The sequence below is a fragment of the Otolemur garnettii genome, unplaced genomic scaffold (assembly GCF_000181295.1).
Source record: "Otolemur garnettii isolate 467f Iridium unplaced genomic scaffold, OtoGar3 scaffold00108, whole genome shotgun sequence".
Lineage (NCBI taxonomy): Eukaryota > Metazoa > Chordata > Mammalia > Primates > Galagidae > Otolemur > Otolemur garnettii.
Genome location: NW_003852503.1, coordinates 6,202,914 through 6,225,160, shown reverse-complemented (window position 1 = coordinate 6,225,160; position 22,247 = coordinate 6,202,914). Strand labels below are relative to the sequence as shown.

The 22,247-nt window shown below is 42.5% G+C and overlaps 1 protein-coding gene and 1 non-coding gene across 2 annotated transcripts in view; both read left to right on the top strand.

Moving 5' to 3' along the window:
* Positions 1-1,999: 1,999 nt before the first annotated feature.
* The window catches only part of UBE4A (ubiquitination factor E4A), a 47,719-nt gene continuing 27,471 nt past the window's right edge, over positions 2,000-22,247 (top strand). Inside the window, exons 1-10 of the mRNA XM_003796852.3 lie at positions 2,000-2,093; positions 8,698-8,859; positions 13,039-13,212; positions 14,379-14,491; positions 15,858-16,010; positions 16,657-16,816; positions 17,484-17,686; positions 17,890-18,081; positions 19,200-19,533; positions 20,996-21,116. Coding sequence (XP_003796900.1) covers positions 8,739-8,859; positions 13,039-13,212; positions 14,379-14,491; positions 15,858-16,010; positions 16,657-16,816; positions 17,484-17,686; positions 17,890-18,081; positions 19,200-19,533; positions 20,996-21,116 — 1,571 coding nt within the window. The 5' untranslated portion in view covers positions 2,000-2,093; positions 8,698-8,738. The remainder of the gene's footprint in view (positions 2,094-8,697; positions 8,860-13,038; positions 13,213-14,378; positions 14,492-15,857; positions 16,011-16,656; positions 16,817-17,483; positions 17,687-17,889; positions 18,082-19,199; positions 19,534-20,995; positions 21,117-22,247) is intronic.
* Positions 5,421-5,567, top strand: LOC111727494. The gene has a single exon (XR_002775046.1). It is a non-coding gene; the product is annotated as a U4 spliceosomal RNA (small nuclear RNA).

Sequence of the window (22,247 nt, the reverse complement as noted above, 5' to 3'; positions counted from 1 at the left end):
TTTTTTCTGTTTTTGGCCAGGGCTGGGTTTGAACCCACCACCTCCGGTATAGGGGCCAGCGCCCTACTCCTTTGAGCCACAGGCACCGCCCGTGCTTTCGTTTTCTTGATGGTGTCTCTTCAAGTACAAATGCTTTGAATTTGGATGAAGTACATTTAATCAGTTTTTCTTTTATAGATTGTGCTTTTGATGTCATGTCTAAGAAATCTTTGCCAAACCCACAGTCACAAGGATTTTTCTCCAGGGTCTTCTTTTTATAGTTTTTAAAGTTCTATGGTTTTAGTTGTAATAATGTCTTTTTGAACGTGCATACCATTATTTGTAACAAAAACAAATAAATAGAATTTTAGGCACTTGTATTTATGCTTGTAATTTTGTTAAATATTGCCAAGTTGCACTTCATGGAAGTTGTATCAACATACACTACCGATAACAATAAACAAAAGTGCCTTATCTTTCTTTTTTCTTGGAGACAGATTCTCACTATGTCGCCCTGGGTAGAATGCTGTGGCATCACAGCTCACAGCAACCTCAAACTCCTGAGCTTACACAATTCTCTTGCCTCAGCCTCTCAAGTAGCTGGGACTATAGGCGCCCACCACAACACCTGGGCTATGTTGTTGTTGTTGTTGCAGTTGTCAGTGTTGTTTTTTAGCTAGCCTGGGCCGGATTCGAACCTGCCAGCCTTAGTGTACAGGCACCGAGCCATGGACACCGCCCCAAACCTTTTTCACACGTTTCATCAGTGTATTATTAAATTTTTGAACTGTGCCAACTTGAATGGCATCCCAGTGCAATTTACATTTACATTTTTCTTATTAAAATTTATAGTAAACCATTTGTTTTTCCTTCTCATGAAATATAAGCTCACAACTTTGATCTTTTTCTTATTGACTTGCACCAGCTCTTAACATATTTGGGAAACTACTGCCCGCAGGCCACATGCAGTCCACCTAGGACATTTATCCAGTCCACCGGGTGTTTCTGCTGCCGCTGCCTGTCCTGCTTCACAGCCGACTCATCCCCAGGCCCACAGTTCAGCCCTCCAATGGTCTGAGGGACAGTGAACTGGCCCCCTGTTTAAAAAGTTCGAGGACCCCTGATGTATATTGTCTCCACTTTATAGATAAGAAAACAGATCTAGGGCTGAGTGTGGTGGCTCACACCTGTAATCCTAGCATTCTGGGAGGCCTTGGCAGGTGGACTGTTCGAGTTCACGAGTTCTGACACCAGTCTGAGCAAGAGGGAGACTTCCTCTCTAAAAACTAGCCGGGTGTTGGGGCAGGCACCTGTAGTCTCAGCTACTCAGAAGGCTGAGGCAAGAGGATGTCTTGAGGGCGGTGCCTGTGGCTCAAAGGAGGGCACTGGCCCCATATACCAGAGGTGATGGGTTCAAACCCAGCCCCGGCCAAAAACTGCAAAAAAAAAGAAGATCTCTTGAGCCCAAGAGTTTGAAGAGTTTGAGGTTGCTGTGAGACACCATGGCACTTTACTAGGGTGACAAAGTGAGACTTTGTCTCAAAAAAAAAGAAAGAAAGAAAGAAAGAAATCCAATCAAAGATAGCATATAGCCCTGCACCTAACACGTTCTTAAATTTTTTTGCTATTGCTGTTATTGTTTCTTAGATTATAATAATCTACGAAGAGTAACATAAGCAGCTCCAAACAGGTGTTAAGACTGGTGGGGAAAACAGAAAGCAGAAGCCCACAAAAGTTGCGAACAGAGCCAGAGATCAGAAAGTTTTTCTGCCCTCCATACTCCAACACACCGGTTTCCAAGACCCAGCTTTATGTTCCACTAAGCGCCAAACCTAACAACCACGTCGACCTCATTACCACCCCCAAACCCGATCCCTAAGCCTCTTTCTGCCATCCTGCCCCGCCCACTGCTATTGGCGCATGCGCCTCAGGGCTGTTTGCGCGCCCGCTGCTCTCGCTAGCCGACACACCCTGCTTCCGGCGCGGAGATTAGTTTCCACAAGCCCCGGCACTTAGTGATGATGTCAGCTCCGGTTGCGGTGCTGAGTCGGAAGTGGGAACCCTTCGGCCACTGAGACTTTGTCGTGTCGTCGCTGCTGGCCCTTCAGGCTCTGGTAAGAGAGAAAACAGCTTAAGGGGAGAGGGTCGGTGAATCGACTGTGGGACATTTTCCCCTAGTCCAATGCCAGTTTAGACCTCTGCGCTCTTATCGCCTCCAAATTCCTTCTCCTGTGCTTTCTTGACTAGGGATTCTCTCCTTCGTGAACTTCGACCCTGTCAGATTTGGAACCCCTTACAGTGCCCCAGCTTCTGGTGTCTCTCTCTCCATTTCGCTCCTCCACTTTGCCAAGCCCCTCCTGCAAAAGGCGCAATACTGTCCTTGCATTTTCTTTTGATTTCCTTTCTCTAGAACGTGTACCGAACGGGTGGGAGTCCCTCCTTCCTGCGAATCCTTTAAGGAACAGGAAGGGTAAAATTTTAAGAGTAAACGGTAAATAGCTAGATGCCAAAAAGGTAAAATTAATCATGAGTCGTAGTCATCAAACCAGTTGAATGCATATGCCAAGGTGTTGACATTTTTTAAGGCAAATGACTTATGTTCATCACTCCTAATTCTCCTGGCATCCTGCCTTGTTTTCCCTAGGGCTTTGAAGACACTTCTAAAATTGAGTGACCACAGCTCGGGGGCTATTCTTTGATGAGTCTTCCTTTGCCATCAGTTTTTTACTCCAAAAGCAAGAATGTGTTTAGTCTTGCTGTCATTGATTGTTTTTGCTCCACGTGGCATCCCACCTAAAGATAAAATGGGACCCTAGATTTAATGCTATTTGCTTTTTGACTTGAAGAGATCCTTTTAGGTTACAGGTAGATGTGTTGGACGTATTTGTTGCCACATTAGCATGGCTCGAAAGTATTGGGTGAAACATATGACAATGAAAACATTTCTCTAGCTCGGTGCCTGTAGCTCAGCGCCAGCCACATACACCAGAGCTGGTGGGTTCCAACCCAGCCCGGGCCTGCCAAACAACAATGACATCTACAAGGAAAAAATAGCCAGGTGTTGTGGCCGTCGCCTGTGGATCCAGCTACTTGGAAAACTGAGGCAAGAGAATCGCTTAAGCCCAGAATTTGAGGTTGCTGTGAGACCTGTGATGCCACGGCACTCTACCAAGGGCAACTTAGTGAGACTCTGTCACAAAAAAATGAAAGAAAAGAAAGGGTTCGGCACCTGTGGCTCAAGTGGCTAAGGCGCCAGCCACATACACCTAAGGTGGCAGGTTTGCATCCAGCCTGGGCCACCAAAAAACAATGACAGCTGCAACCAGGCGTTGTGGCAGGTGCCTGTGATCCCAGCTACTTGGGAGGCTGAGGCAGGAGACTCTCTTGAGCCCAGGAGTTGGAGATTGCTGTGAGCTGTGACGCCACGGCACTTTACCCAGTGGGACAGCTTGAGGCTCTGTCTCCAAAAAAAGAAAGAAAAAAAGAAAACTTTTACTTAATACCTTTTTTTGAGACAGAGTCCCAGTCTGTCACCCTTGGTAGAGGGTCGTGGTGTCACAGCTCACAGCAACCTCCAACTCCTCGGCTTAAGCGATTCTCCTGCCTCAGCCTCCCAAGTAGCTGGGATCACAGGCTTCAGCCACAATGCCTAGCTATTTTTTGTTGCAGTTGTCATTGTTGTTAAGCAGGCCTGGGCCAGGTTGGAACCCACAAGCCTCAGTGTATGTGACTGGCACCATAACCACTGTGCTACAGGCACTGAGCCTCTAATACCTATTTTTGTTTGACATATGTATTGCTCATTAAGACAGAGACCTTATTAATAGGGGTTGATTTTTAACAATCTGTTTTATGAAGTGTTCCAGATATTCTTTTTATACTGTACAAAGGCTTGGCGCCTGTGGCTCAAGTGGCTAAGGCGCCAGCCACATACACCCAAGGTGGCGGGTTTGAATCCAGCCCAGACCCACCAAACAACGACAGCTGCAACCAAAAAATAGCTGGATGTTGTGGCGGGCACCTGTGGTCCCAGCTACTTGAGAGGCTGAGGCAGGAGACTTGCTTGAGTCCAGCAGTTGGAGGTTGCTGTGAGCTGTGATGCCATGGCACTCTACCCAGGGGGACAGCTTGAGGCTCTGTCTCAAAAAAATAAATAAATAAATCAAAACTGTACAAAGTCTGATGTTAAAACATTTGTGTGCTCAGGAGAGCTAACAATGGCCTTTAAAATATTAACAGCACTGCTTTGAAACAAAAGCTTGAATCAAGGGAGGGTGAGAGAATTTTGTAGGATGGCTGTTATATACTCTTGGAAGCAGGTATATCAGAGTGAAATTTGTTTTCAAGGAGGACGTATTCAAAAAGCTTCTAAGGATTGACGATTGTATCATCCCAAAGGCTGACAACAGGATAGTGTTGCATCTCCGTATGGCAGTTAAAAATAGGAGATTATAAATCCCCAATGACACTCTTGAATACTAAAGCTAAGGGTAATTAGTTATCTCCAACTCCATTCAATCAGACCTTTCTTTTAGAGTGGGTAATAGCTAGGTACCCTTATTTACATTTGCAAGTCCGTTGAACAGATCTACGCTGGCATTTCCACATACGTTTTCATCATGTGATCAGTCCTTTTTCTGGCAAATCTTTTCTATAAGTGATTACACATTATTAGCCTGTTTCTAATAGTTTGCACAGAATTGAAATATATGTGGAAAAGATGAGCTTAGAGAAAGGCAGATGAAAATACTTTTGGTTTTCACAGGCAGTAGAGATGACCCCAGAGATTTATTTCCATTCTTCCTTATATACATGCTGAGATACCAAAGAGCCACAGGGTCTGGCCTGGTACTTGACCTTCCACTGCAACCCAAGACAAGTAGTAAAGCCCTTAGCTTGAAGTAGGATCATGAATGATGCTGTTGATTATAAGTAGTTTAGTAATAACTAACTAGAGTGACGCCTGTGTCTCAAAAGGGTGGGCACTGGCCCCATATGCTGGAGGTGGCGGGTTCAAACCCAGCCCCGGCCAAAAAAAAAAAAAAGGAATAACTAAGTACATGTAAGATTGAGTCATTCAGTAAATACTTAGGATTTTGGCTAAGCACCTGTAGCTCAAGCGGCTAAGGCGCCAGCCACATACACTGGAGCTGGCAGGTTTGAATCGAGCCCGGGCCCACAAAACAACAGTGACAACTATAACCAAAAAATAGCCGGGCGTTATGGCGGGTGCCTGTAGTCCCAGCTACTTGGGAGGCTGAGACAAGAGAATCACTTAAGCCCAGGAATTGGAGGTTGCTGTGAGCTGTGATGCCACGACACTCTATCTAGGGCAACAGCTTGAGGCTCTGTCTAAAAAATAATAATAATAGATAAATAGGATTTTGTGATTGTGATATATAATGTCAGACTCAGAAAGAATAATCCGATATGAACATATATTCAAAGGGCATACAGTCAAGTTTGCAAAGTTTATCTGAGGTTTATCTGAGGTGCAGTTATTACTAATAGAAAACTTTTCCCAATACCCTGCCATGATGACTTGAAATATAGTTAGCACTGGCAATTTCTGACAATCTCTACAGAGACTGAATTTTAAAAAAGAAAGCATACATCTAGGAAGGTAGAAGATCTGCTTAAAAATACAATGTAGAAAGTTTGAAGTCCTAATAAAAATGTAAATGTCATAGGAAGCTAGCTTCTTTACACAGTATGATAATACAAAATTGAGAAAGGAGGAAATAATGCTATTTATGGCAATAAATCCTCTTTGTCTCTCTTGATAATCTTAAGAGCCTCTCTGTGTCATATGTCCTATCTTCCTGGCTTTCAACTTCCTTTCTACTTACAGGGTACAGGTGACATGAGTCCTTTGTAATAATCTGGAGTCTTCCATTGTTTGACTTATGCAATTTAGCAGAATTTATTGGCTTTTATGACTGGAAAGTCCAGAAGACTTTCTCTTTCAGCCTCTCAACTCTGTTTTTCTATATGTTGGCTTAGTTTTACGCTAGGCCTTTTCTAAATGGTATAGAACTGGCAATAGCAACTCTCAGTTTATGTGTCACCAGCTTAGCAAACCAAGCAGGAAAAAAGCCCCCTTTTCTGTAGATTCAACCACAGGCCTGAAGATGGTACTCACTCTGTTTGGCCTCATGGTGCCTTGTGTCCGCTCCTGAAACAATCACTTTGGCTAGAAAATGCTGTATTCCTTTTTTTTTTTGAGACAGGGATTCATATGTCACTCTCGATAGAGTGCTGTGGCTTCACAGCAACCTCAAACTCTTTGGGCCCAAGCAATTCTTTTGCCTCAGCCTCCCTGCCACAATACCTGGCTATTTTTGGAGATGGTGTCTCGCTCTTGCTCAAGCTGGTCTTGAACCTGTAATCCTAGGCAGTCCACCGGCCTTGGCCTTCAGAGTGCTAGGATTACAGGCATGAGCCACCGCACCCGGCCTTTCTTCTTCTTTTTTTTTGGAGACAGTCTCACTCTGTATTCCTTGGTAGAGTGCTGTGGTGTCATTAGCTCACAGCAACTTCAAACTCATGGGCTCAAGCAATGCTGCCTCAGTATCCCAGGTTGCTAGATTTATAGGTGCTCACTACAAAACATGGCTAGATTTTCTATTTCTAGTTGAGACAGGGTCTCACTCTTGCTCAGGCTGATCAACCCCTTCTGAACATATGGCTTAAGTGGAATGAATACCCAAAGGAAGAATTGAGGTGTTCTATTGGAAAGAGAAGATGATATTGTGGGAACAGGGGAAAAAAAGACCTCAATACATTTTTTGCATGCCTGTGGCATTCACAGTATCTTAGAATGGAAGTAGAAGGGTGGTCAGCTCACCATGAGGCAATTCCTACATGAATTAGGAGTAATAGGCTTATGCAATGGTTACATAGGGAAAAACCCTCTCAAACCTCACTGTTATTAATTCCAACGCTAAATGTGATATTGTCCCATTTTTGGCATTATTAAGCTTGATTAAAAATATGTGGCAAGGGCGGTGCCTATAGCTCAATGGGTAGGGTGCCGGCCACATACACCCAGGCTGGCATGTTTGAACCTGGCCCAAGCCAGCTAAACAACAATGACAACAGCAACAACAACAACAAAAACAATAGCCGGGCATTAGTGGCAGGGATCTATAGTCCCAGCTACTTGGGAGGCTGAGGCAAGAGAATTGCTTAAGCCCAAGAGTTTGAGGTTGCTGGGCAGCCCCTGTGGCTCAAAGGAGTAGGGCACCAGCCCCATATGCTGGAGGTGGCGGGTTCAAACCCAGCCTCAACCAAAAAACGCAAAAAAAAAAAAAAAAGGTTTGAGGTTTCTGTGAGCTGTGATGCCATGGCACTCTACTGAGAGTGACACAGTGAGACTCTGTCTCCAAAAGAAAAAAGGCAAAAATAAAATACATAGAGCAACATCTAATAGTTTAATTCTTTGAAGCATTAAAGCCCTGCATCATGCTGGAAGGAGATTAGACTGTCTCCCTAAGTCATTACAGCTAATTAGCCATTAGCTATTATTCAGAAAACAGAAGCAGGAAGCAACTGGTGAAGATGCCTCAGAATTGTTAAGAAGTGTTACAATCTCTCTTCCTCCAGTAAACAAGGGTAACTTTTTTGACTTTTGTTAACATGATTCTGTAAGGGGTCTTACCTTGGTAAATGAAAGGTAGACCAGATGTTCTTTTTGTCTTACATTCATGCCCCCATTCTAAGGATTCTGTCCTTTTTCAATATCCGTAACAGTTCAGTATCCTTGTAAGCAGAATATTCATCCCCTTTCGTCTCTTCCCATCCCTTTTAAGGGAGTATTTCTATGCTGTGGCCTTAAAATTTCAGGAAGGGGGCAAAGCCTTTTAGGGAACTCTGCATATTCCATTGCATATTCCATTATGCCACTGAGCTCATTTGGACTTGAATGAAGACGTGTAATCAGAAGAGTGCAAATGCAGGCTCAGTCATCTCTACTAAGTATCTTTGGGGTTTATATCTATTTCATATTACACAGTACACCTGAGATTTGGAATTTGCGTTTCTTAGTTTTTAGTGGAAGAAATAAAAGTAATTTTAATCCCATGAATAGATAAATTGCTTAATATATTGTGAAAACCCAGATATTTTGAAAACATATAGCTAATGTGGTCCCAGTTCTTACTTGCCTTCCAAATCTAAGATACAGGCTTTCAATTAGTTTATATGCAACTAAGGAATTTCCAGCTCCAACCCTAAGTCATAGAAGTCTGAACAGGTACCACCTTGTCCTCCCCACTGTGAATAAGAACCAGTCTGTCAGCATAGAGATTTGTGGGAAATCTGGTTCTTACTGTTTTTAAGGCCATAGCATTTTTATTTTAAGGCCACAATTATTACAGTTAGTGAATTCTCTCTTTGACTTCAGTAGTTCTTTCTACTTAACATAGTTTTTTAAAGGTATAGCAGATAGAAAAATGTCAACAGATAAATGCGTCCAGCTGAACGTTTTCTAGGCTTTTTAGTTTTAGCTGTTCCCAAATCAGGCCACTATATCCAGTTAATAGGTTTGTAACCATCTTGCCAAAAATGTCTCGAGTTTTGGACTAGGAATTGGGGAATCTTAACGCAAAGCCTTTTTAGATGTATTATACTCAAGAATTGGGAACATGAACAACTATTGGTATATTACAGCTGTTTTGTTATCTATCCTTCTGTGTCTAATACCTGTCCTTCGTGTAGCCCCTCCCCCTAGGTCTGGATGGAGGATAACTTAAAGTGAAATGACAGACCAGGAGAATAACAACAACATCTCAAGTAACCCCTTTGCTGCTCTTTTTGGCTCCCTGGCTGATGCCAAGCAGTTCGCAGCAATCCAAAAAGAGCAGCTGAAGCAACAATCTGGTAAGTGGAGGCGCCAGTAGCAGCAGATAAGATGACCTAGAAAGGGGTCTTTCCAGATTAAGTATCCTTTGAGTCCTTAATTGCAATTGGAATTTAAGTTTTACATGGAAGTTTGGGGGGTTTGGGGGGGTTTTTTTTGGTTGGTTTTTATTTTGGGGTCCTCTCCATCCCTTCCTCCCCCTTACGTAAAAAAAGATCAAATAACAGGTGGTTTCATAGTAACAGATGCCAGTGTGATCCCAAAGCTGTCAAGCTATTTTATTTTTAAAAAATATAACCTAGTAAAAGCTATTTAAATAAATTTTTTTAACATAGGAAACTGAAATGGTAGGTATAGGTGTAGAAAGCAGCTGTAGAGAGCAGATTTATAAGGAGGAATTAGAAAAGCTTGTTAACCTGTAGGCAAATGAGATTTGTTCTTAAGCTCAGCGCTTCAAAGGCCCTCTCAAGTGAAGTGCCTCTCCTGTTCCACTGAGTGGCCTCCTCTTTTTAGCTTACTGCTGTTAGGACAGACTCCTTAGAAAAAATCAATCAGATTGTTAGCCTTAATGTGAAAAAAAATCAGAATAGTCTCACTAATCAGAAAAATGGTTTTCCTCATCTGGGACCAAATTTAAGATCAAGTCCAACTTCCTTCTATCTGGAGACATATAGATTAGAAGCATTAGGGTGGGCTGGGCACTGTGGCTCATGTCTGTAATCCTAGCATGCTGGGAGACTGAGGCGAGTGGATTGCTTGAGCTCAGGAGTTTGAAACCAGCCTGAGCAAGAGTGAGACCCCCGTCTCTACTAAAAATAGAAAAACTAGCCGGGCGTTGTAACAGGCGCTGGTAGTCCCAGCTACTTGGGAAGCTGAGGCAAGAAGGATCACCTAGCTCAGGAGTTTGAGGTTGCTGTGTACTATGACACCGTGGCACTCTAGCCTGGAGCAACAGAATGTGACTCTGTCTCAAAAAAGGGGGGGGGGGGTATGTTTCTCAAATATATTAGTCTTTTAAGGATATTTACAATCTTTCAAATCAGAAATTGTTCCCATTCTCATTTCTTCAAAAATAATAGTTGTTTTTCTTTTGGAAAGAGAGGAAATGCTTATATTTTTTCTTTGTTTATTTAAAAAAAAAAACTATTTAGATTTATAGCTGATTGGTGGCCTGGCTTTCTGATTAAGACTGAATAAAAACAAAGTAAGGCAAAACAGATGAGTGGTAGACAAGGTGATAGATGAGGCAAGGAAAAATAAATTCAATGTTGACTTCTTACATGATTTTCTAAGCTCTGAAATCTCTCCCAGATATCTGTTATACAGGCTCAGAATAGGAAATCTTGCATTAGGAGATTGTAGGGGAGAAAGATGAGTGAAGAATAGGAAAAACAAGAAAATGGAAAGTATAATTTATGAGTACAGGGTTGAAGGAAATTTTACTAAACAGACTCTGAGCTTCTGTCACTATAGGAATTCAGAGGAGTACGTAACAGTATCGGAGCTAGGTGACAGAACGGTCATCTTTCTGGCTATAAACAGACATAAGGCTGGCTAGAATTGGGAGCATTGCAGGCACCAAGCAGTGGGGACACGTCAGATACATGCCCTTCTGTTACTATTTTGGCACCTTCTCATCCTACTTTGTTTACACTGAGTTTATCACGCCACCAGGTCCAACCTGTTTTCCACCAGCAATTAGTAAGTACGCTGCCAAAACCTTGGCCTCCTATACTGAGCTTCACTCTTACTAAACTCTTACTTCTGAGAGTTTTTCCTGGACTTTCAGAAGAACCGTTCTGTAAATAGGGAAAAGCAGATACAGACTCCTATGTGGCTTTTAGTAAATAACACAACTTTGATAGTTACTCAGCATGGGTGCCATTCAGAGAGACACTTTTTTTTTTTTTTGGAGACAGTCTCAAGCTGTTGGCCCTGGGTAGAGTGCCGTGGCTTCACTGCTCACAGCAACCTCAAACTCTTGGGTTTAAACAGTCCTCTTGCCTCAGCCTCCCAAGTAGCTAGGACTACAGATACCCACCACAGCACCCACTTTTTTTTTTTTTGAGACAGACCCTCAAACTGTCCCCCTGGGTAGAGCGCTGTTGCATCATAGCTCACAGCACCCTCCAACTCTTGGGCTCTAGCGATTTTCCTGCCTCCACCTTCCTAGTAGCTGGGATTACAGGTGCCTGCCACAACACCTGGCTAGTTTTTGGTTGTAGCCGTCATTGTTGTTTGGCGGGTCCAGGCTGGATTCAAACCTGCCAGCTTAGGTGTATGTGGCTGGCGCCTTAGCCGCTTGAGCCACAGGCACCAAGCCAATTCTTTGGGGGTTTTTGGCAGTTTTTGGCCAGGGCTGGGTTTGAACCCGCCACCTCCAGCATACGGGGGTGGTGCCCTAACCTTTTGAGCCACAGGCGCTGCCCCCAGCTATTTTTTGGTTATAGTTGTCGTTGTTTGGAGGGCCCAGGTTGGATTTGAACCTGCCAGCTCTGGTGTATGTGGCTGGTGCCTTAGCCGCTGAGCTACAGACACCGAGCCCTGAGAAACACTTTTAAGTTGCTTTATAAAAAATTAAAAGGATTTGACCAATAAGAAAAAAATATCAAACTAGAATAGAATAATTCTTATTCTAGAACTATTTTGTTCTAGAGTAAGAAAAGAACAAAAGGTGTGACAAACCACTTAGATATAATCAGATGATTTTAAAAACCTAATGATCTGATCTCACCAATCATTAGAAAAATGTCAATTAAAACAACGCTGAGGCTCTGCGCCTATAGCTCAACCGGCTAAGGCGCCAGCCACGTACACCTAAGGTGGCGGGTTCGAATCCCCAGCCCGGACCCGCCAAACAACAATGACGGCTGCAACCAAAAAATAGCCGGGCGTTGTGGCGGGCCCCTGTAGTCCCAGCTGCTTGGGAGGTGGAGGCAGGAGACTCGCTTGAGCCCAGGAGTTGGAGGTTGCTGTGAGCTGTAATGGCACGGCACTCTACCCAGGGGGACAGCTTGAGACTCTCTCAAAAAAAAAAAAAACAAAACAAAACGCTGAAAGTCCAGCATAGCGGTGCATACCTGTTGTCCCAGTTACTTTTGTGGGGGGCGGAGGGGGCAGGAGGATCACTTTAGCTGTGGTCATGCCACTACACTCCAGCCTGTGCTATATAGCAAGACTTTGTCTCAGAAAAAATTTTAAGTTTTTACCTTACCTGTGACATTTGTTAATTTAAACAGGCATTCACTCATGTACTGTTGAGTTAGCACATAAATCTGAGCAGTCTTTCTGAGTGTAAAGTGGAGGTGAATGTTAACTTTTTAAATTTTCAAGCTCTTTCACCCAGTAGTTCTGCTTCTATGAATTTATCCTACAGAAACACAGAAGTGACTGAAAGGTTAAGTTGTATTCAGTGCAGGATTTAAAAGTCTAAAAAATGAGCAACAACCCTGTTGTTCATCAGTTAAGAAGTGACTACAAAAATCACAGTGCACACAAAAGATGCAGTCCAGTGCAGCTATTGAAAAGAACAAGGTATGAACTGTGGTCCAGGCCATGAAAAAAAAAAAAAAAAGAAAAGAAAGAAAAGAACAAAGTGGGCCTCTAAATGGCCTAACAGAGAAAGATAGTGATTCTGATTCAAGAGGCAAACTGAAAAGCATTGGTATGTGATAGCCCGTTTTTCAAAAAAAGATTATAGTAATGGAACATTAGCACCAGAATAGGAAAAAAATCTGGAGCACTGCTAACTTGAGTGGTTGTCTTTAGGGCATTGGTTTAGGGGAAACCGTCTATACCATATTTTCCTGTACAGTTTGGAATTATTACAATAAATATGGTCTCTAAATCAAGAAAAAAGCCATACATTTAAAATAAAGAGATTTTGATCTGTTAGGTAATTCTTTGTTCACTAAAATTCTGTAGGGAAGATAAAATATTGCTGTTTTTGCCAGTGTGAAGTATAATTATAGGTAGAAATAATAAAACTTTGACTTTATAAAATGTGGTAGGATCTCTAGCCAGGGATTTCAGAACCTATGCTTAACTTCCTTGACTTGAAATATTCACTAATTAGATGATTAATTCATTTTATATTTGAAATTATCCTCCTCTTGATTACATTTATCATATTTGATAGTATACTTGGTTCTTTCTTAAAAAGAGGGGTATAACATTTAACAGTTTGTATTTTCTGGCAGATGAACTCCCAGCTAGCCCAGATGACTCGGATAATAGTGTATCAGAGAGCCTGGATGAATTCGATTATTCTGTGGCTGAAATTAGCCGCTCATTCCGGTCGCAGCAGGAAATATGTGAGCAACTCAACATCAATCACATGATCCAAAGGATCTTCCTCATTACTCTGGACAACAGTAAGTTAGAGACTTGTACCAATCTATTCATTATTCTACTCTTCCTACTTGGGCTTGGGCTAGGAACTTGCTCTTAGAAACCTATTGTATCTAATAATAATTAGGTGCATTCCCACACACTGTACTCCATGGAATACAGAGTTTACATTTCAGTGAAGCTTTTGGTGTGACCCCAAAATAGTAGTTAGACACAGATGTAACTTTCATTCTCATTTTCGTTCTGACTACACCATAGAGCTATTTGTCATTACTACCTTAAAAAGGAAATAGGAATAGTGGCCGACCCACGTTCTTCTCAGAGGCAACCTAGATATTCATGTGGAAGCCCTGAGAGGTGTCAGACAATATTTTCCCTCTGAAGTTAAATCCTAAAGTTACTAACTAATGTACGGGATTTATCTTTAAATGTCATGACAAAAGATTTATAACAAAGCCCATTCTCTGTGACGGGGGGGATTTCAATTTTTTTTTTTTTTATTATAGCTGTGTACATTAATGCAGTCATGGGGTACAGTGTGCTGGTTTTATATACAATTTGAAATATTTTCATAAAACTGGTTAACATAGCCTTAATGGCATTTTCTTAGTTATTGTGTTAAGACATTTATATTCTACATTTAGAAAGATTCACATGTACCCTTGTAAGATGAACCATAGGTGTGGTCCCACCAATCACCCTCCTTCCACCTATCCTCCCCCCTTCCCTTTCCTCCCTCTCCCCTTTCCCCCTATTCTTGGGCTATAATTAAGATTTCAGGCTCGGCGGCTGTGGCTCAAGTGACTAAGGCACCAGCCACATAGACCTAAGGTGGTGGGTTTGAATCCAGCCCAGGCCTGCCAAAACAATAATGACGGCTGCAACCAAAAAATAGCCAGGCATTGTTGCAGCTGCCTGTGGTCCCAGCTACTTGGGAGGCTGAGGCAGGAGACTCGCTTGAGCCCAGGAGTTGGAGGTTGCGTGAGCTGTGATGCCACAGCACTCTACCTAGGGGGATAGCTTGAGGCTCTGTCTAAAAAAAAAAAAAAAAAGATTTCAATCTTTAGATGCTATTTTGTGTATCAGTATTACCTGAGTCATACTTGGTGTTCAAGAGAAATGCTGTCAAGATCAGTTTTCTGTAAGACAGAAATTATCCTTAACCTGTCAGATTAAAACCATTTTCCAGGTGATCCAAGCTTGAAAAGCGGGAATGGCATCCCCAGCCGATGTGTGTATTTGGAAGAAATGGCAGTAGAGCTAGAAGATCAAGACTGGCTTGATATGAGTAATGTTGAGCAGGTACCATTTTATGTTTCTAACATGTGCCCTCAGGAAAAATCAGCCGTGCAGCTGAACTCTGCTCACCATTCTCTGGCTTCACTTAAGTCCACCTCTTACATTGTTGTAGTGTTCCTCTTTTGGAATCTTCCCACTTAACTGTGGCCACATGTCCAAATCTATCCGTCCTCTAAGAAGCAGTTAAAATGCCATCTCATCTACAAAGCTTTACCAGATAAGAGTTGTCATTTCTTTCCCTGATTTCCTAGAGTGATCTTTCTATGCATCTCTTATGGGAATTGTCACTTTCTGTCTCATGTCGTGACATTTTTATGTACCTGTCTTATCTCCTCTATTAGACACTTAAGTTCTTGAAAGCAAGGCCCATCTCTTTTTCTTCATATCCTTTCTCTCTTAGTCCATGGTGCTGCTATACGAGAGTACATGAGATGGTGATTTTTAAAGAAAAGGGGTTTATTTAGCTCATGGTTCTGGAGACTGAGAAGTTGAAGGGCCTGGCCCTGGCTTCTGGTGAGGGCTTTCATGCTGTGTCACAACATAGTGGAGAAGGTCACAGGAGAGGCAGACACTGTGAGGAGGGGAAAACTCAGGGGCATTCTCTCTTTATAACAACCCACTCTGCAGGAATCTGATCCACTTTGAGATCTAGTCCAGTTTTTCAAGTGAGAACTCCCTCCTGCCAGAACAGCCCTAAACCTATTCATGACAGATCCACTCCTACAACCCAGATACCTCCCACTAGGCCCCACCTCCCAGCATACCACACTGGGGATCAGATTTCACTATGAGCTTTGGAGGGGACTGATATTCAAACTGTAACACATTCAAAAACCAAAGGACTACCTTGTACCTTACTGGTGCCTGATTAACATTAAGGACATAAAACTTCGGTAGGGAAAACACTTGACAACCTATGGTTTGTTAAGTTTAACATCAGCAATCACAGAATAGCAGATTTCAATTAGAAGTTTAGGCTCAGCGCCTGTAGCTCAACCGGCTAAGGCGCCAGCCACGTACACCTAAGGTGGCGGGTTCGAATCCCCAGCCCGACCCCCCAAACAACAATGATGGCTGCAACCAAAAAATAGCCAGGCGTTGTGGCGGGCGCCTGTGGTCCCAGCTACTTGGGAGGCGGAGGCAGGAGACTCGCTTGAGCCCAGGAGTTGGAGGTTACTGTGAGCTATAATGCCACGGCACTCTACCCAGGGGGACAGCTTGAGGCTCTGGCTCAAAAAAAAAAAAAAAAAGAAGTTTAATAATTGACTCTTGGCACCATTCAACAGATAGTCTTTTAATACCTACTCTGTGTTGGGGCTATATAAGACTGCAATAGTTTAACTGTTTTTGTTTTTGTTTTTCTTAATAGGCCCTCTTCGCCCGCTTATTACTTCAAGATCCAGGCAACCACTTGATTAATATGACTTCTTCTACAACGTTAAATCTCTCTGCTGATCGAGATGCAGGGGAGAAGCACATCTTTTGCTACCTTTACTCCTGCTTCCAAAGAGCCAAGGAAGAGGTAAAGGAATAATCCTCTTTGAATACCGTATGACTTCATATGTAAACCGGAATTGGATTAATGTATTTTATGTCCATTTATATACATTATAGTATGCTTGGAACTAGATATCAGAGGCATTTTTAGCTTGTCTTCTAAAGCTTTACTCTCTATGGGGCCACCCCTCTCACTGCCTGCTCTTCTCTCTAGAGACCTTTTTATTTATTTTTTTTTTTTTTGCTTGTACAAAAGGTCTTTATTGGTGGGGGGAGGGAGGCTGCAGAGCAGCACCGAGGAGGAGAGAAAAGAGGAGGGAGAGATAAGGAGAGAGTGGGAAAGAGAAGAGAGAGAAAAGAAAGCAGAGAAGGAAGGCAGAAGGAGGTGAGAGAGAGCCAAACCTTTTTAGAAATCACACCTTTAGAATAGGTCTTATAAATTCATTTCCCCTGGAGTGTAAATATTAGAGTAGGTTAAGCCTGACACTTCGAGGATAGGGATTTTAACAGGTAGGTTATCCCTTAAGCCAAAGAATGAGTCTCTCTTGCATTTTCAAGCATCCCTAGAAACCGATACTATCTTAGCACACATTCTTGCTTCCATTCTTTTCACTGTGTTTACCCAGATGATAGAGCTAGACTCTTTCCTCTCTACTTCATGCTCTTTGCAGATTACCAAAGTTCCAGAGAACCTGCTACCCTTTGCAGTGCAGTGCAGGAACCTCACTGTATCCAATACCCGAACAGTTCTCCTCACCCCAGAGATCTACGTAGACCAAAACATCCATGAGCAGCTAGTAGATTTGATGTTGGAAGCCATCCAAGGAGCCCGTGAGTACCTCAGCAAGATCTGTGAGCATCTACACTTTGATTTTCAAATTTAAAATTTCACGGCAAAATTTTACAGCCAGACACAGTGGCTCACACCTGTAGTCCCAGTGCCCTGGGAGGCTGAAATGAGGAGAGGATCTCTTGAGCTCAGGAGTTCAAGGCTAGCCTAAGCAAGAGCGAGACCCCCCTCTCTACTAGATAGAAAAAATTAGTTGGGCACGCTGGCGGGCACCTGCAGTCCCATCTGTTCAGGAAGCTGAAACCCAGGAGTTTGAGTTTGCTGTGAGCTAGGCTGATGCAGTGGCACTCTAGTCCAGGCAACAGAGTGAGATTCTAGAAAGTCTCAGAGTCATTGCGGTTCTGGTATAAATTAAGGAAGAAAGATCACACCTTTGTCTTTGAGGTTGAATATCAGTAGAATTAAGCTAGGCACAGTGGCACATAGTTCTTGGTCTATCTACTTTGGAGCCTTGGGGAGGAAAATCTCTTGAGCCCAAGAATTCACATTATAGTTTTCTATGATCACGCCTATGAATGTCCACTACACTCTGGCCTGGCTTAGACCCCCACCAACTCTAAAAAAATAATTATCAGAAGTAAAGGGCCAGCGTGTATAGGCATATAATGATTCCCAGGCCTCCTTTCTCTCTCATTTATCTTCTGTTAGATTTTGAAGATGTAACTGAGTTTCTGGAAGAGGTCATTGAAGCCTTGTTAATGGATGAGGAAGTTCGAACATTTCCAGAAGTCATGATTCCAGTGTTTGATACTTTATTGGGCCGAATAAAAGATCTAGAGCTGTGCCAGATCCTGTTGTATGCATATCTGGATATTCTTCTTTATTTCACTAAGCAGAAGGATTTGGCAAAGGTAGGTGTGAAAGGTGGTATATGTTCAGTTAGCTGGAGATAGCTTACTTCGTGATTCCCTATCCTGAGGACACTCAAGTATTACCTATAGAGTAAGAGAAAGATAGATTAGTTATTGTACAGACTTAACTCTTTGAGGCCCTTTAACCCTAGCCCCCTATCTCACAATACAGATCAGTAAGTAGGACTTGTCTTCTGTTACAGGTTTTTGTAGAATACATTCAGCCCAAGGAACCTAGCAATGGGCAGATGTACCAGAAGACCTTACTGGGAGTAATTCTGAATATCTCTTGCTTATTAAAGACTCCAGGTGTTGTAGAAAATCATGGCTACTTCCTGAATCCATCCCGTTCCAGTCCGCAGGAGATCAAAGTACAAGAGGCCAACATCCATCAGGTGGAACTATTTGCCAGGGGTATCCTAGCCCCTGATCTTATATTAGTTTCCTCAGGAAGCAGAACAGATAAGACTGTGCCTTTTCAGGAAAGCAAATCCATCTGGTTGACTTTTACCATAATCACATAAAGAAAGTGCCCTCTGTTTAGCATGTTCTGAGAGCAGAGGATAAGTCTTTGTGTGGGGTGAGGATCAACTGCTGCTCCTCTCTGCTCACACTGTAGCACTGTCCCTCCCCTCCACCCTCATTTTTCTCTCTGAGCTATTTCTTACAACTGGAGCTCTTAAAATCTTTTTTTCCCCTAAATTTTTTTGACTAAACTCTAGCTTATCAACCAGTTTTTTTTTCTTTTTTCCCTCCACCTATGTATGTCTTCTCTAATTGGGGTTTCTCCACGTAAAAGTCTAGTCAACATGAGACATAGAAGTGATTGAATTGGGGGATAGTTTAAGTCTCTCGTTAACCATTTAATCATCACAGCTCTCTAAAACGGGTTGGCAAACTACAGCAATGGTCAAATCTGGCCTGTTTTCATGAATAAAATTTTTTGCACACAGCCACGCCCATTAGTATATGTATTGTTTATGGCTTGATTTCCTGCTACAATCGTAGGGTTAAATAATTGCTACAGAGACCATATGGCAAGCAATGCCAAAAATACTTGTCCTGAGGGGAACCTGTGGCCTTCTGATTTCAAGACTATTCTTTTTTAAGCATCAGAGGAGGCAAGAAAAGCTTCATCTTTCTCTGCTACACTTCTTTTACTAAAAGGATTTCTTTTATAAAATTTGGATTCTGTCAAAAAGCCTCACTTAAAGACCTAGAAGGCTACATGTGGCCTTAAGGCTGCAGGTTCCCTACCTCTGTAAACTTTCCTAACCCCTGCTCTAAAACTAATGTGTCTGCAATTTGGCAGCTGATCAGAAAACATGTCACAAGCACCCAGAAATAGGCTTTTTTAAAAAATCAGAACCAGGAGATAAGGCACAGGGAGAGTAAAGGGAAAGATGAAGATTATCATATTTTCAGAAACTGCCAGTTTACTAAGGTTTGGGAGTAAAAAATATTAGGATTGTGAAACTGGAATGTTCTGTGGTTGTGTTTTCTGGTTAAACAGTTCATGGCTCAGTTCCATGAAAAGATCTACCAGATGCTGAAGAACTTACTCCAGCTCTCTCCAGAAACCAAACACTGTATCTTGTCCTGGCTTGGAAACTGTTTGCATGCAAATGCAGGCCGCACCAAGATTTGGGCGAATCAGATGCCAGAAATCTTCTTCCAAATGTATGCCTCGGATGCCTTCTTTCTGAATCTGGGTGCTGCTCTCCTGAAGCTATGCCAGCCGTTTTGCAAACCTAGATCCTCTCGGCTCCTCACCTTTAATCCCACTTACTGTGCCCTGAAGGATTTGAATGACGAAGAACGAAAAATTAAAAATGTACACATGAGAGGTAGGCTTCTCAAAACAGTGTTTGTATATATGTGTAATGGTCTAAGCCGTTCACTCTCTTATCCCTTTTCTCAAAGCACCTCTTTCTCAAAAAAAGATGAGGCAAAAAGGAGAACTACTTAGATTTTTTAAAGACAGACTTTAAAAAAAAAGAGTCCTTAAAAGTGCTTTAGTGAGACCTTCTCTCTGGATCTGGCAGCGGCCTTGGGTATTCATACATTCACTCATTCTGTATAAAAATGAATAAAACAGCCTTGGTGCTCGTAGTACAGTGGTTACAGTGCCAGCCACATACACTGAAGCTGGCAGGCTCGAACCCAGCCTGGGCCAGCTAAACAGTAATGACAACTGCTGCAAAAAAATAACTGGGCGTTATGGCAGGCGCCTGTAGTCCCAGCTACTTGGGAGGCTGAGGCAAGAGAATCACTTAAAGCCAAGAGTTTGAGGTTGCTGTGAATTGTGACACCACAGCACTCTACCAAGGGCGATAGCTTGAGACTGTCTAAAAAAAGAAAAAATGAATAAAACGTGGTCTCCATCCTTTTTAAAATCAGAGGGTTCAGAAGAAGGCAGATGTATTAACAGATCATTATAATACAATATAGGGCTAAGCTGTGGGAGCACAGAGAAGGGAATAAATAATTCTGCAGAAGTTGGAGATCTTCATAAATGAGTCTTTAAAAGACAAGTTGGGTTTTACAGTCAAATGAGCAGGAGTGTTCCTTTATACAGAGGGAAGACCAAGTATAAAGGTACAAAGCTATGGGAAGTCTTAACTAAGGATAGTGAGAAGCTCAGTGTGGCTAGAGAAAGGAGCAGGTGTGGGGGGTGGGAAGTGGAGGAGACGGGTCTGGGGAGGAAGCAGTTGGGACTGGATTGGAGAAAACTTAAAAATACAGAGAAGTAAAAAGTGATTCATAATTGTACCATTCAAAGCAGACCACTCTTAACTTTAGTAATATAATGTGTGATATACTAAATATAACTTTAGTATATTTTCTTCTAGTTTTATAACTCTTCTTCTTTTTTTTTTTTTTTTTAAATTTTTGTTATTTATTTATTTATTTTGGCCAGAGCTGTGTTTGAACCCGCCACCTCTGGCATATGGTGCTGGCGCCCTACCCCTTTGAGCCATAGGTGCCGCCCTATAACTCTTCTAATTGCAAATATGATACCTGCTCAAAAGCAAGTCAGTACAGAAAAGGCACGGAACAAATATGAATGATTCATTGTTATTACATGAACAAATTACATTATTATTCCTTTCAATTTTTGGTGATTGAAAGAGTAAAAGAGTATTAACTGTATTTCTTTAGACAAAAGCCGAAAGATGTTAGACAATGGAGTAATGTAAGAAGATATCACTGGTAGCAATGTGGAAGTTAAAGGAGAGTAAGGGGAGCCTGGGAACCAAGGTAGATGTCTATGGCGAGCCATTTATTGTTCCTCTTAACTTCTTTGAGGTTTGGACAGAGAAACATGTTTGATCCCACCTGTGCAGGAGCCGAAGTTTCCCCAAAACTACAACCTTGTAACAGAGAACCTTGCCCTTACGGAGTACACTTTGTACTTGGGATTTCACAGGTAACTCCTCTGATGTCATTAGGAGAGAATTATTTAGTTGTGTTGATAACCAGAGATTGAAAGTGAGTCTTAGAGATGTAATTTCACTTTTTTATTTTTTTATTTATTTTTTGAGACAGAATCTCACTCTGTTGCCCAGCTAGAGTGCTATGGCATTAGCCTAGTTCACAGCAGTCTCAAATTCCTGGTCTCAAGTGATCTTCCTGCCTCAGCCTCCCAAGTAGCTGAGACTACAGATGCCCACCACAACACCCAGCTAGTTTTTCTGTTTTTAATAGAGATGGGGGTCTCTTGCTCAGGCTGGTCATGAACTCCTCAGCTCAAGTGAACCACTTGCCTCGGCTTCCCACAGTGCCAGGATTACAGATATGAGCCACCATGCCTGGCCAATATACTTTATTCTAAAGGTTCACATTAGAATCTAGGACCAGGGGCTGGGCGAGGTGGCTTGTGCCTATAATCCCAGCTCTCTGAGAGGCCAAGGTAGGTGGATCGCCTGAGCTTACAAGTTCAAGACCAGCCTGAACTAGAGCAAGACCCTGCTTCTAAAAATAGCTAGGCATTGTGATGGGCACCTGTAGTCCCAGCTCCTTAAGAGGCTGAGCCAAGAGAATCACTTGAGCCCAGGAGAGCTATGGCATTGTGGCACTCTACCGGGGACAACAAAGTAAGACTCTGTCTCCAAAAAAAAAAACTAGGACCAAAAGGGTATCACGAATGTATATATGTTTACATGAATCAGCTTTTGTCCAGATTACTTAAACTTGTTTTTAACTTTTGATAATGTTAACTTTTTTTTTTTTTTTGGTGAAACAGAGCCTCAAGCTATAGCCCCTGGGTATGGCATCACAGCTTACAGCAACCTCAAACTCCTGGGCTTAAGCAATTCTCTTGCCTCAGCCTCCAAAGTAGCTGGGACTACAGGCGTTGGCCACAATGCCCAGCTATTTGTTGGCTGTAGTTCTCATTGTTTGGCAGGCCCGGGCTGGATTTGAACCCACCAGCTCTGGTATATGTGGCTGGCACCTTAGCTGCTTAAGCTACAGGTGCCACCCTGATATGTTAACTTTTCAAAATTAACAGTACACTAGTATTTTTCTCTACGTTTGCAAATTTTTTTTTTTTTTTTTT